Source organism: Macrotis lagotis, chromosome 3, assembly GCF_037893015.1.
Source record: "Macrotis lagotis isolate mMagLag1 chromosome 3, bilby.v1.9.chrom.fasta, whole genome shotgun sequence".
In the NCBI taxonomy this organism is placed as follows: domain Eukaryota; kingdom Metazoa; phylum Chordata; class Mammalia; order Peramelemorphia; family Peramelidae; genus Macrotis; species Macrotis lagotis.
The window spans coordinates 247,214,481-247,228,433 of record NC_133660.1 but is presented as its reverse complement, the minus strand read 5'-3'; the positions used below and the strand labels follow the sequence as shown (position 1 = coordinate 247,228,433).

The 13,953-nt window shown below is 41.1% G+C and overlaps 1 protein-coding gene and 1 pseudogene across 3 annotated transcripts in view; one reads left to right on the top strand and one right to left on the bottom strand.

The window, feature by feature from the left end:
* LOC141518396 (anoctamin-5-like) overlaps positions 1-3,707 on the bottom strand; it is a 141,070-nt gene extending 137,363 nt beyond the window's left edge. The window contains exon 1 of one of the 3 annotated variants that reach the window (XM_074230388.1): positions 3,510-3,707. In XM_074230388.1, the coding sequence (XP_074086489.1) occupies positions 3,510-3,567 (58 nt within the window). In that variant the 5' untranslated portion in view covers positions 3,568-3,707. The remainder of the gene's footprint in view (positions 1-3,509) is intronic. The other 2 variants (XM_074230386.1, XM_074230387.1) reach the window with 2 other exon arrangements.
* The window catches only part of LOC141518397 (TIP41-like protein), a 222,997-nt pseudogene that overhangs the window by 148,927 nt on the left and 60,117 nt on the right, over positions 1-13,953 (top strand).

Genomic DNA, 13,953 nt, shown 5'->3' with positions numbered 1-13,953 from the left:
GACTCCAGCACCCCGGTGCTTTATCCACTGCGCCACCTAGCCGCCCCTACTATAAACTTTTAAAGAAAAATTACTATAAAATTTTAAAGAAAAAAATGAACCAGATCAGGTTAGTCAGACCTTGGGATCATTGACACCAAAGTGGAGAAATGTAATACCCAACAGAAGAGAGAAAGTCAATGTCTCTATCAGAAGAAAGTCCCTGGAACTGATTACTAATGTCGCCTACTTACTCATTGCCATTCTAAAAAGCACCAGACCCTAACCCTACTAATCTGTACACTGACAAGACTAGTCAATCAGTTTATTTAAACAATTAGAATCTATAGAAAAGCCAAAAGCTCATATTTCAATGCTAGGCTTAAATTTCTCCTTACCCAGTGATGAGGATTTTTTTTCTTTTTAAGTTCAATAGTCTGTTATAATTATTGTTATGGAAACTTTGGGCGGAATTTTATTTCTTAACTCAACAGGTTTTTAATCTGTGGAAGAAATACTCCTCAATCATGTTTGAGGGAATGCTTTGTGGTTATGCTTTGAATAGAAATAGAACCAACCCCTGTACTCTGCCCTCTTGGAATCCTATCTGGAGTATTGTGTTCTCTTCTGATCATCCCATTTCCCTAAGTCATCAGCTAGAGTGTTAAACAGGAGAGTGACCAGAAGAGAAAGAGGTCCCTGTGTGTATAGAAACATACATATATATATGTGTGTGTGTGTGTGTGTGTGTGTGTATCTACCCATGCTTACATCTCACATGCTATGTACAGATATATATGCACATACATATACATGCATATATAGTATGTTTATATATTTATGCATGCATGTATATATTTTATGTATATATAATGTATGTGTTTATATTATATACACATGTGTATGTTTCGTGCATATATATGTTTGTATATTTTATACATGCATGTATATATTTTATACATACACATACAGTATATGTTTATATATTTTATACATGCATGCATATAGTATATATTTTATCATACATATGTAGTATGTGTATATATTTTATATACATGCATATGTATATATATTTTTATACATACATACATATGTATAATTTGTGAGTGTATATGCGAGTATGTTTGGGTGTATTAGCATCTGCTGAAGGAATTGAACACAATCCTGGAGAAGAGAAGTCTCTGTGGTACAGAAGATAGCAGATTTGAAATAATTTTAAGCTGGCAGAGGAATGAAGAATTGTGTAATGAGGAAGAGAGTTCAGTCCCAAAGAGGAGAAATGGGAAGAACTTAGGGGGAAACAGATTTGTGGGTTAGTCAGTCAAAAAGGATTTCTTAAGCACCTACTGTATGACAAGAGCTTGGGATACAAGGAGCTTAGACTCTAATGGGGAGGGACAGCTAAGTGGTATAGTGTATACAGCACTGGCCTTGGAGTCAGGAGGTCCTGAATACAAATCAAGTGCAGACCTGAGAGGTCCAGGCAATATAGCTAGCAGGAAATGGGAAGAGTACTGTGCTGGGCCCCCCTGCTTCTCTGGAAATTTGGAAGTTCAGGGATCTGCCGTCCAGCCAGAGGGTCCAATAAGAAGCCCAGGGGACACTGATGAGATTTTGACTTGATGTAAGGGAAAAGTGCAATAAGCTGTCTTGACAGGCATGGATTTCCCTCAGTAAAAGGTCAAGTTAAAGCTGGATGACTTGTTTTTTGATTTGTTGCAAAATGAAAAGAAGTTCTGTAAAGAGTTTTGCAAAATCTGAGCTCCATGGCAACTTCTGTTATGAAAGGGGATTCCTACGCAGGTACAGAAAATTCAATTTAAAACTGGAAGGGACTTTAGAAGCCATGGACTTCAGAAGCCAGTTCCCTCACTGAACAACTCTGGAAACTAAGTCCCATGAAGGTTAAGATTCTTGCTCAGTGTCATGGAGTAAGTTGCAGACTTACTTGACTTGAGATTCAGAATTCTTCCTAACGTTCCTTGACTAAATGGTTTCCCAGGCCCTTCATTTCTCAGATAATCAGACCTCCTTTAAAAGCTTCCTAAAACATTATAAGACCAAGGGGCAGCTAGGTGGTCCAGTGGATAGAGCACCAGCCCTGGAATTAGGAGGAACTGAGTTCAAATGCTACCTTGCAAGTCACTTAACTTCATTGCCTTAATTAAAATTTTTTTTAAAAGATCTAGATGCTCATAAATCATTAAAAAAAACCATTATAAGACCACATAAAGCATGCAATGAGCTTCTTCAGGGAGGACACTGTGGTGCTGAAGTTTTTCTCCCAAATTTGCAGGCAGGAATCACCTCATTCCACTAAAGCACAGGCTAGAGCTTTTTTGGAAAACATGTTCCAGAGAGCAACAGAAAACAGGATTGTGAAAAGGCCTTAAAAGGCTGGAATATGTTCATGGAGGATTAAAAGGCAAAGTCAAAAGCTGCCAAAGAGTAGAAGTTGGGCCAAACCCAGTGAACCTGATCAGGTAAGACTCTCAGGACTACTTCTCTTTTTCTAGATGCTCTTTTGTTCATGATCCTCCAGACAGACATGTCCCACACCGGAGAAGTGAGGAGGGAGGTCCACCCAGTGTGCCAACCACATTGGATAAGTGAGGAGGGCGGCCGCAGCAGGGTGACCATCACACCGGAGAAGTGAGGAGGGAGGTCCACCCAGTGAGACGACCAGGATTCCCTCACTCCCGTTCTTAAGAGGGAGGGGGTGCACTCCCCCTAAGCGAGGGTGGCATGCCCACCCCTTCCGGACCCATGGCTTCTCGAGGGTATCTCCCAGAGTCAACACCAGGGTCACATCCTTTCCTGAAACAGCAGATTTGACAACAGCCTCCGCCCGGAAAATGTGAGCGGTGCCCCCTGCCCGGGGCCACCCCCGCGCCGCTCTCTCCCAGACTGGTACAGGTACATGAAGCTGGGTCTCCCACCCCACCCAGTCCAGCTCAGCTCCCCCGCCCCCGCCCATCCGGCCGCCCGCTGTCTCCATTACTCAGCGCTGCTTGGGGGGGGGGGGGCCCTCCCTGCCCCACCCTGCCCTCCACCCCCATCAGTGGCGGGGAGCAGGGCTCCCTCCCTTAGAGGCTGCCCCCAAACCGCGGGGAGGCAAGGACGATGACGAGGCTGTCCCCTATTCAGGGCAGGGTGGGGCGCGAACCCCCGGCCCTGAGCATTCCTGGGGGCGGAGCTGGGGAGGGGAGAAGGAGGGGTGGCCCCCCGGCCAGCCCGGCCCAGGAGGAGCTCGCGGTCCTGGGATGCGCCGAGCCCCAGGCCCCGAACCCCGGCCCGGAGCGGCCCCACGTGGGGCCCGGGCAGCAGCTGCCGGAGGGAAGCCGGGGTTCAGCTCTGCGGGCGGGCAGGGCCCGGATGGCTGCGTCCCCGCGCCCCGCGATCCCCGCTCCCCGCGATCCCCGCGCCTCCGGAGATCCGAGCTCGGGGGGGGGGGCAGTCTCTTTGTCCCCAATGCGGGCGCCCGGCCTGGCCGCAGTCCCCTTCCCCCAAGGAGCGGGGAAGGAACCTACCATCCGTGGCCACCATCTCGATGAGCGTCTCGCTCCCGCGCTTGGCCAGCCGGTTCATGGCTCGGCCGGGGCCGCCGCGGGGCCCGCCCGGGGCTGGAGCGGGAGCCCCAGAGGAAAGTTTCCGAGGGCAGCCGGCCGGGCCGGGGTCGGAGCTGGAGGAGGGCACCGCCTCCTCCCCTTCCTCTCCTCCTCCCTCCTCCCTCCTCCGCCTTTATTCGGCTTCGGGGATCCCCTCCCTCGGGCCCTCCTCCTCCTCCTCCTCCTTCCCACCCCGGCTTCTTGGCAAGTCCGAGGTAGACTCACTCCAATCAAGTTACTTTGAGTCGGAGAAGAAAAACCCGCCCCTTAAAGGGCAGCAGCACCACTGGCCTAGGGAGGGAGGGGCGGGGGCGAGGAGGAAGCCTCTGGGGAGGGGCGGGAGAGGGGCGGGGCGCGCTTAGCTGGGGGCTGGTTGGGAAGACCCCCAAGAGAAAGCCCTAGCAGCAGCAGCAGCAGTAGCGTCAGCAGCGGCAGCCCATCCCTCTTAGACTAGTGGGGGAGTAATTTGTGTGCTTTGGCTCTATCCAGGGAAGAGGTTTTATAAACACTATTTATTTAGCACCTACTGTATGGTGGGGGACAGCTAGGTGGACCAGGGCATAGAGCACCGACCTTGGAGTCCAGAGGACAGAAGTTCGAATGTGGCCTCAGATACTTGCCACTGTGTGACCTTGGGCAAGTCACTTAACCCCGATCACCTCATATCCAGGGTCATCTCCTGTCGTCCTGATTCATATCTGGCCACTGGACCCAGATGGCTCCTTAGGAAAAAGGGAGGCTGGTGACTTAGCTCAGTTCAAGTACTTTTTTACGGCTTCACCTACCTGATGCCATGGTCTTCTTCAAGAATGAAGGACAAGGGGGTGGCTAGGTGACCAAGTGAATAAAGCAATGAGTAATGGCCCTGGAGGCAGGAGGACCTGAGTTCAAATAAGGCTCAGACACTTAATAATTGACTTAGCTGTGTGACCTTGGGCAAGTCACTCTTAATTCCAATTGCCATAAATAAAATTTTTAAAAGATGAAGGACAAAACATCATTGTATGACAAAGAGTTTTAAAAATACCATATTTGAAGCTCCCAACAACTCTGAAACAGGTGAGGAAATTGAGGCAGATAGTTTAAGTGACCAGAGTCAGATATGACTTGTGCCTAGGCCCAACTCAACCAGTTTTTTTCCTTGCACATGAAGTAGCTGTGAACCTATCTAACCTGTTTCTATGGTCTAATATAACAAGACCCTGTGTCTCAGTTTCCTTAGTTGTAAAATTTATTAAATGATTTCCCTTTCAATTCAAGATCTATAATCAGCTGATTTCTTAAAAGCTATCAGTGAGCAATGCAAGACTGCAATTCAATTTATATAGTGTTTTAAGATTTGCAGAGCTCATTGCAATTATCTCTTTTTATCTTAATAACCCTGGGAGTTAGATGCTATCAATCCCCATTTTACAGGTGATGCCACTAAGGCAGGTTTAAGTACTTTGCCCAAAGTATATGAACTTGAATTCATAAGGGGGTCAGAAGTGATGCTAGACACCTTTAAAGTCTCTTAAGAACTTTAGAAGTGATTGCTCGGCATGGGAGACACCGGGAGACATGGGAGACATTGTCCAGCATGGCCTGCTCTCATCACAGAGGGTGCTGCACTCTGTGAGCAAGGCAGAATTGAAGCAAGTCAAAGGAAATATGAAATACATAAGTTTAGAGCACCCACCCCAGGTGTTCGTATGGATTTTTTGTACCCCACCTGTGGTAGAGCAATACAAGTTTATGTTGATCTGATCAGCCACAGTCAGATACACTATCATTTGTCTTAAACTTAGTATGTCATTTAGATAACCAAGGACAAGAACCAACCAACCATTTGAACTTGAGTTAGCAGAAGGTCCCCAATAGCCGAGGGGCTAAGTAAGCACCCAAGAGTGGTGGGAGTCTATTCTCAAACATACTTTGTCTCTTCTCCCTCTCCAACCTTATTCAGCTACTTCCTCCCAGCCCCCTTCCTTTTCTTTCATCATAGATTCAAAGCAGGAAAGAACCTATGAGATTATCACAACTTCATTTTACAAATGAGGAACCTAAGACTTTGATTAACCCATTTGGCCAGAGTCTTATAGTTTAATAAAAGCTGTCTTATGGAATAATAGTAAAAGTAAGTTTTGAACCCAAGTTCTCTGATTGTGAATCTATAGTTCTATTAAACCACCCAGGTTTTTTTCTCTAGACCTCCACCCCACCAAGCCCTTAAGGTAGGTATTTGGGCCTTGTAAAACCTAGGAATTAGTGGTTGATACTGGAAATCTCACTTTGATAGTGTTGCCATCTGGCTAAGATTGTTTCTTTTAAGCATTTCTTCAAGTGGTTCTGTTGAATTGTAGGGCTACTTTTTTGTCTGGTACTTTATCCAGTAGATACATTTCATGATCTATTCAGAATTAAGTTGTATCAGAAGAGCAGGACTATTTAACCAGAACTGAAGAGAAATTTGGGAGAGCATTATTCGCTTTGTTTTGGTTTTTAATAACATGGACCTCTTTGGCGGTCTGATGAAGACCATGTTCACTTCCTGAAAATCATGTTTATGTAAAATGAAATATACAGTTATGCCTTCCACATTGAGACTTTCCCCAACTAGGTATTGATGTATAGTGATAGGCATAAGAAATTAAGTGGCAATTGGGGAGGGGTGAGAGTTTGGGGGAAGTCACAGATGACATGAGAAGGCCAATAGATAACAGATACAGAACTTTCACTTAACATTGACCTACATATAGCCTATGAGTAAACACAACTCAAACTTTACAAAATGATACTGGAAACAATCCATCAAAAGAAAAAGAAAAAAATTCAGACTTCTCTGCTTCAATGGGAGGGCCAAAAAATTTTACCTAGGTTTTTTTTCAGATGGCATAAACCCTACTATGTAGAAGATATAACTATATAAGATTAAGGAAGAAACAAATTATAATGAAATACAGTTAACAGAATTTTTTTAAAAAGTTTTATTCACAGACTCCAGGCTAAGGAGCCCTGATTTCTACTCTGTCTGCTTCCCAGCTGGGGTAGTCAGGACTTAATCAGATTTGGCATGTCTCCAGTCTTTGTAAATGAACCTAACTTGATTTCTTTAGGCCAAGGGTTCATTCAACTCTGATCACCAAAACTGTAATCTAGAAAAATGTTTTCCTTCTTGGGTGATTGCTATGCCTTTTCCTTTAAAATTATTATTGGTACCCCCATTCCATTCTCCCAGGTTTAAAAACTAGTTCTTCCCAGCCTTCCTTTTCCCCTGAGCAATCTGTTACAAAAACTTATCACCCCTTTCTGGAATGGCAAATTGGAAAGAGCTCTGGAGACATGGATTCAAATTTTCAATCTGGGTACCTACTAGAACTGTGAGCATATCCAACTTTCAGCTTAACTGTGCCTCGGTTTCCTGGTCTTCAAAACAGGGCTAATAATACATTCGATTATCAAGTGAGACAATGTATGTAAGGCAAGACTGAAAGGTATATATAGAACTAAACTATTTGCATATTTTTAAATTCTCTTATTCATTATATATTAATATGGTTTCATCCAGGTGATACCAGCAAAGACCACAATAGGCAATTTCTAACCAAACTTCTGGGTCTACTTTCACCAGAGTCAGAAGTCAACATAATTTTTATTTTAAGAAAATTATTGGAGGGGGGGCAACATGGGAAGAGGGTGCATTCCTCACCTCCTTTCCTTCAAGAATCACTTCAATCGGCACCTTGTACATCAAGTCTGTCCTGCTCACACTAGTAGTCCCCTCCCCAGAAGTACTTTATATTTATTTCATTTAACCATTACATATATTTGTGCAGAATTATGCCCTGGCCCTTTCCCAGAGCTAGGCAGGCTACAAATCCCCCCTCAAAGTTCCCCTGGAATCCTGATGCCTCTACAATCATATGCTCAAACTCTTACTGTCTTCCTCTGATTGTTAGAGATCAGTAATTATCATCCAGTTCCATATAAACAATTTAGATTAAATATTTTTTACAAAGAAATATTTATTTCAAACAAATAGCAAGAAACTTATAAACATATCATAAATACACAATTCTGGAGATGTACTCCCCCCAAAACCATCTCAGTCTTTGGGGGAAATAGACCTGAAACTTAGCTGTTTCCTCATAGCATTGGTTCCCAGTTTATGTTCAGATTTGACAATGACTGCAGAGTGAATTCATGTCTTAGCTTCCATTGCCCTTGGTTTAGAAGGCCAGTTTTTTGATCCCCAGAGCATCATTACAGGGTCAGTTAAAACATCTAGCTTAGAACTCAATTTCTCTATTTTCAAGAGTATTTAGAGCCTCCCGGGCTTTTTGAACTCACCAAGTCAGTGGTGAATTTAAATCTCCTCATTCTAAAAGAGAAAATCTCAGAGACCAATGATAGAGATCCATTTTCAGGGAGCCATATAGCCTCAGAGAGGGAGAAGATCCTACAGCTTTTCCACAGATACCATAAATGAAAAGAGTCACTAAGATTCCCAGAGAGTGACTGAGGTAAAAGATGAGGTAAAGGATGATAATGGGCCTTTTTTTGATGCTTCTAAAGCCAGTCACAGAACCTCCTCTTTACCACACAGTTTGTGTGGTTGTTGATCTATTCCTTGCTCCAAAGTCTTTTCAAGGTTCTTCCCTTACATGTCATCATAGTTCTACTGGAAGCAAACACTAGACTGGCCCACCAAGGGCTCTGCAAAAGTGCCACATCTCCTTTACACTTTAATGTGTAAGTGTCCTCTCCTCTAATAAAATGTGGTCTTTCTGAGGGCAAAGACTGCTTCAATTTTGAATTTGTATCCCCAAAGAGTAGCATGGTTCCAGGAACAAAGAAGGCACTTAATGCTATTGGATTGTCACATTCTTTTCAATTTATCTCGATTTCTACCCTTCATTTTTCTTTGACTCTAACCTGCCCTTTCTGATCACTATTACTTATAATTGCTACACTAATCACCCTAGAATAAATGCTTTTTAAAAGAATGCCATTCCCCTCCTTGTAATATCCTTCCATCTCCATTGCCTTTGAGGGCAAGTAGGTGGCCCAGTAGATAGAATAACAGGCCTGGAGTTAGGAAAACCTGAGTTAAAATCCAGTCTTGTGTGATCTTGGTTTGCCTCAGTTTCCTTATCTATAAAGTTAGCTGGAGGAGGAAATGGCAAATCATTCCAGAAGGGCAGCTAGGTGGCACAATGGATATAGTACTCATCCTAAAATCAGGTCTCATCCTCTTGATTTCAAATCTGACCTCAGACACTTCCTAATTGTGTCACTCTGGGAAAAAGTCATTTCACTGTTTGTCTCAGTGTACTCATCTGTAAAGTGAGCTGAAGAAGGAAATGGAAAACCATTCTAGTATCTTTGGCAAGAAAACCCCAAATGGATTGAAGAGTCAAATATGACTGAACAATAACAGTTTATAATACATAAAATCAAAACTTCACTATCATGTTTTCATGGTTTGCTCAGCATACATTATTCTGTTAAATTTGATCAGGGGCTGTAAAAGTACAAAAATCCACCCAGATACTTTACCCTCTGCCTTATACCCTAAAGATGTTTGTTGAAAAACCTACTAATTCACACCTCGTCTGACGTTGAGGTATTACAATGTTGTGAACATAGATGTGGCAATATATGTTTGATGAATGTTGATGTGTGATATTATAAAGACAGGAATACAACTTGCCCACAGATTTGATTTACATGCCAGTGAGAAGTCAAGAATAACTGCAACTTTGTGAGCCCTAGTGCCTGAGGATGATGGTTTCTTTGACAGTAATGGGAAAACTGGTAAGATGGGTTAATTTTGGAAAAAAGATAAATGAGTTCCATTTTGATTAAGTTCAATTTGAGATATCAGTAGGAAGTACAGTTCCAGAAATCCAATGAACAATCTGGGTGATGAGACTAGAAGTCAGGGAGAAGCTAAAACTAACAAATAAAGCTTAACATCAGTTACATAGAGATCATTTAATCCTTGAAAGCTTTTGAGATCAGCAAATAAAACAACATAGAGGAAGAAGAGAAAAGGGCCCAGAATAAACCTTTGACTGAATTAGTGGACCTGCCCTGGAGGAATATTCAATAAAGGAGACCAAGAATGAATGATCAGAGAGGTGACAAGAGAACCAGAAGAGACCAATGTCAGGACAACCTTAAGCAGAGAAAATATTCTGGAGAAGTGAGTTATTGGAATTATCAAAGAGCTTTGAGAATGTGAAAAGGCCGTTAAGTTAGGCAAGAAGTCAATGGTAACTTTGGAGAGAGTAGTTTCAGTAGAGTGATAGATGAAAGTCAAACTGAAGAGGATTTAGAAGAGAGGGAGTGGAGAAGTAGAGGCATAATCTTTATATAGTATCCTCAGAGTTTAGCTATGAAAGGCAAGGATATGTATTTATGTACAGAAAGTATATACATCCCATATAGTATATGCAAAAATTGTGTTTCATTTATCATGCACAATAATATATATAAATGCAATTGTGTGTACATTCATATACAAACAATATATAATTATATGTGTGCATACATATCTACATATATTATATGAGTAAATGTTTGTATACATGTTTGTTTATTGTAGCTATCAGGGCTGGTTGGTTCAGGTGAGGCTTTTTAAAGGATGGGGGAAAAATGGACATTTTTGTAGATAACAGGGAAGGAGTCTGTGCATCAGTAGAGATTGAAGGTTAGTGAAAAAGAGATGATTAAGCAAGCAAATTGTTAGAGGAGAGAGGATGGAATGGGATCAAGGATACTTTTAATTTTCTCTTGGGGTTATGGGAGTTCTTATCAAAGCTCTGGATAGAAGGCATGCATGAAGTTAAATAAAGTTTATGACTGAATGGATGTTTCATCAAACTGAGACCTTAACTTAGAAAGGCAAAGGCCTTCCACTGCATCCAGGGTCATCTCCAATCTTCCTGATTCATATATGGCCACTGCATCCATATGACTCCAGGGAAGAAAATGGAGCTGGTGACTTTGCCTGTCTCCCTTCACTTACCTCCAACTCACTTGCATGTCTTGGTATCACCTCTCTTATATTATGATTTTCAGGAATGAAGAATAAACAACAACAAAAGTAGAGAAACAAGCACTCTAATTTCTCTTTCTCTCTCTTTTACCTATTTCCAGTTCTGCACTTCTCTCCCTCCTTCTGTGTGACTCTTTAATTTTCTTTTCTTTTTTCTTTTAAGTTTTTGCAAGGCAATGGGGTTAAGCAGCTTGCCCAAAGCCACAAAGCTAGGTAATTATTAAGTGTCTGAGACTGGATTTGAACTCAGGTCCTTCTGACTCCAGGGTTGGTATTCTATCTGCTGCACCACCTAGCCACCCCCAACTCTTTAATTTTCTTCCAAATCTGGCTATCTCTTCATTTCTCACTTCTATGGTCTTCCTATCTATACTAATTCTTCTACAAATCCACATTTTTCTTTGTGGCCTATAACTGTCCATAAAATGGAACTGAAATGGAAATTTGATATCATAGGATTTTGCAATTATGAAATAAATTTTGATATCTTTAAATCTATCAGAATAAAGATTTATAGTTCTAAAAAAATAGAAAACACTTTTTTTTCTCTTTACTTCTGTTCTTCATTCTTACCTATTTGTTTTTGTCTTCCTTTGGGTGCCTGGCTACTAATTCCAGTAAATAAACATTTATAAAGGTCTTATTATACATAAACCACTGTTAGGCACTGAAGTAAGACAAAGATAAATCACAGTGGCACTGCTCTCAAGGAAAGTCAGCATTGAGTAGTGAAAACACCATGTGACTTGGAATGAGAAGATTTGGGTTTGCTCTAGTAAGAGGATTTGCTAGCAAAGCATTGGCAGGACATTTCATGTCTTGTAGAATCAATTTTTTCATCTTTAAGGTAATACTTGTATTATTTTTAAAGAGCTACATTAAATAGAGCTCCAATTATTTGAGAATTTGCAATCCAATAAGGGATATAAACTCAGGGGGTAGCAAGGTAGTACAATGGATAATACCCCTGTAGAATCAGGAGGTTGAATCCAAATTTGTCCTCAGATACTTCCCTAGTTGTGTGACTGGGAAAGTCACTTAAATCTCTTTTTGCCTCAATATCCCCATCTGTATATGGAAATAACAATAGCATCAACCTCCCAAGATTGTGATGAGGATCAAATGGGATAATAATTGAAAACACTTAGTAAACTAAATAAACATTAGTTTTCTTCTTTCTTTCTCCAAATAATAATATAGTCAAATATAATAATTTACAAAACAAGGTATCCCAAAAGTCTTAGTACCAATTTAAGCAATGAAAGCTTTAAAAATAAAAGTTTTTATTGCTTAAAATGGCATAAAACTTTTGGGACACTTTATATATGCTCTTGGGGAGGTAAAAGAAAATCACCATAATGGGCAAAGGGAAAGAAGAGAGGACTTTCAAATGAGGAGATTAAGGAAGAATTCATTGGGAAAAGGTGATATTTGATATGAGTCTCAGGTTCAAAATATTAAGTTTCCAAGAATGTAATTCAATGAACATAACTAGTTCATATGAAGAAAAAAACCCAAAACTCCAGGTATTCTATGTCAGCCAACAGTGTACTATGACTGTCGAGAGCAGTTACGTAAAGTGTTCAGAATCAGAGAAGTCACCATATTTTAGTACGGACATGGTTATCAGTACTTGAGATCATCCACATCAGTAGGTCTAGGATATGGATCATATAATACATGAATGAAGGGAAGTGCTAAGGACTTTTTGTCTTTAATATTTAAAGAGCTCATATGGATGAAGGACACTACATTATCTACATGTAGTGTTACAAAAATCAGAACAAGAAATAATGGGGGAGGGGAATTATAGAGAATTTTTTTATAGCAAAGGAAATATTTTTCTCAAAATCCCGATCTCTCCAAAAGGGAAATGGGCTTCCTTGGAAAACCATAGATTGCCTCCTCTCTGGAGGTCTTCAAGAAAACAATGAATGAATGTTGATTGAGATAGCTAGGGAATCCTAGATAGAGTACAGTGACTTGGAATGAGGAAGACCTGAGCTTAAATCTAACCTCAGACCACTTAATATCTCTGTGACACTGGTCAAGTCACTTAACTGTTTCAACCTCAATTTCCTTATCATATGTAATATAGGGAAAATAGTGCCCATATCCTAGGACTTTTGTGAAGATAAAAATGAAACAATATTTAGGTTTAGATATATTTCTTTACAGTTATTCTTTATGTCCTAAAGATAAAATGAAATAATATTTAGAAGATATACATATGAATGTATAGATATATATTTCTTTGTAGTTACTCTTTATAAGCCCTAAAGAATCAATAAATGCTAGTTGTTATGGTGATGATGATACTGGTAGTGGTGTTGATGACAATAATTCTTACTCAGTTATAGTTTGGGGCTAGATGGCATCTGTGGCCCCTTCTATCTCACAGATTCTGGGATTTAACAAAAATGGTTTGGTTTTGTATATGATTGTGTGCATGTGAAGGAGAGGTGTTGCAATCAAGAGATCATTAAATAATCTAGGCAAGAAGTAATGAAAATCTGACAGGATGGTGGTGATAAAATTGGAGGGGAGGACATAGATGGAAGAAATGTGTGGAGGTAGAACCATCAGATTCTATGTCCTTAAAATATGGTTCCCTGAAGTAACTATAATACCTTAATACATAAAGCACAATGTTGCCTATACTTGACCTGGGCAGAATTCAGTGGGACAAGCACTTCTTAAATTGTGGCTAAGTGGCACAGTGGATTGAGCACTGGCCTTGGAATCAGAAGGATGGGAGTTCAAATCCAGTCTCAGACAATTGACTCTTACTGTGTGACCTTAAGCAAGTCACTCGATTGTCTTGCATCCAGGACCCTCTCCAATTGTCCTGATTCACATCTGGCCACTGGATCCAGTTGACTCTGAAACAGAAAATGGTGACTTAGCACAGGTCCCTGTCACTCAAATCCAATTCATATGATTATCATGGCATCACCTCCCTGATGTGGTCTTCTTCGAAAATAAAGGACAAGGGGCAGGCAGCTAGGTGGCGTGGTGGATAAAGCACTGGCTCTGGAGTCAGGAGTACCTGGGTTCAAATCCGACTTCAGAGACTTAATAATTACCTAGCTGTGTGGCCTTGGGCAAGCCACTTAATGCCATTTGCCTTGCAAAAAACAAAAACTAAAAAAAAAAAGAAAAGAAAGGACAAAAATATTATTATTCTTAAATTGCAGGAAGTTTGGGACTAACAAATGGACCTATTGTTTCAATGATAAAAGAAACTCCCAGTAAGTAAACTTCCTCTATGGAAACAAGTAAGCAAACAATTTCTCCTGCAGTTACAACCTTAGACAACAGTCT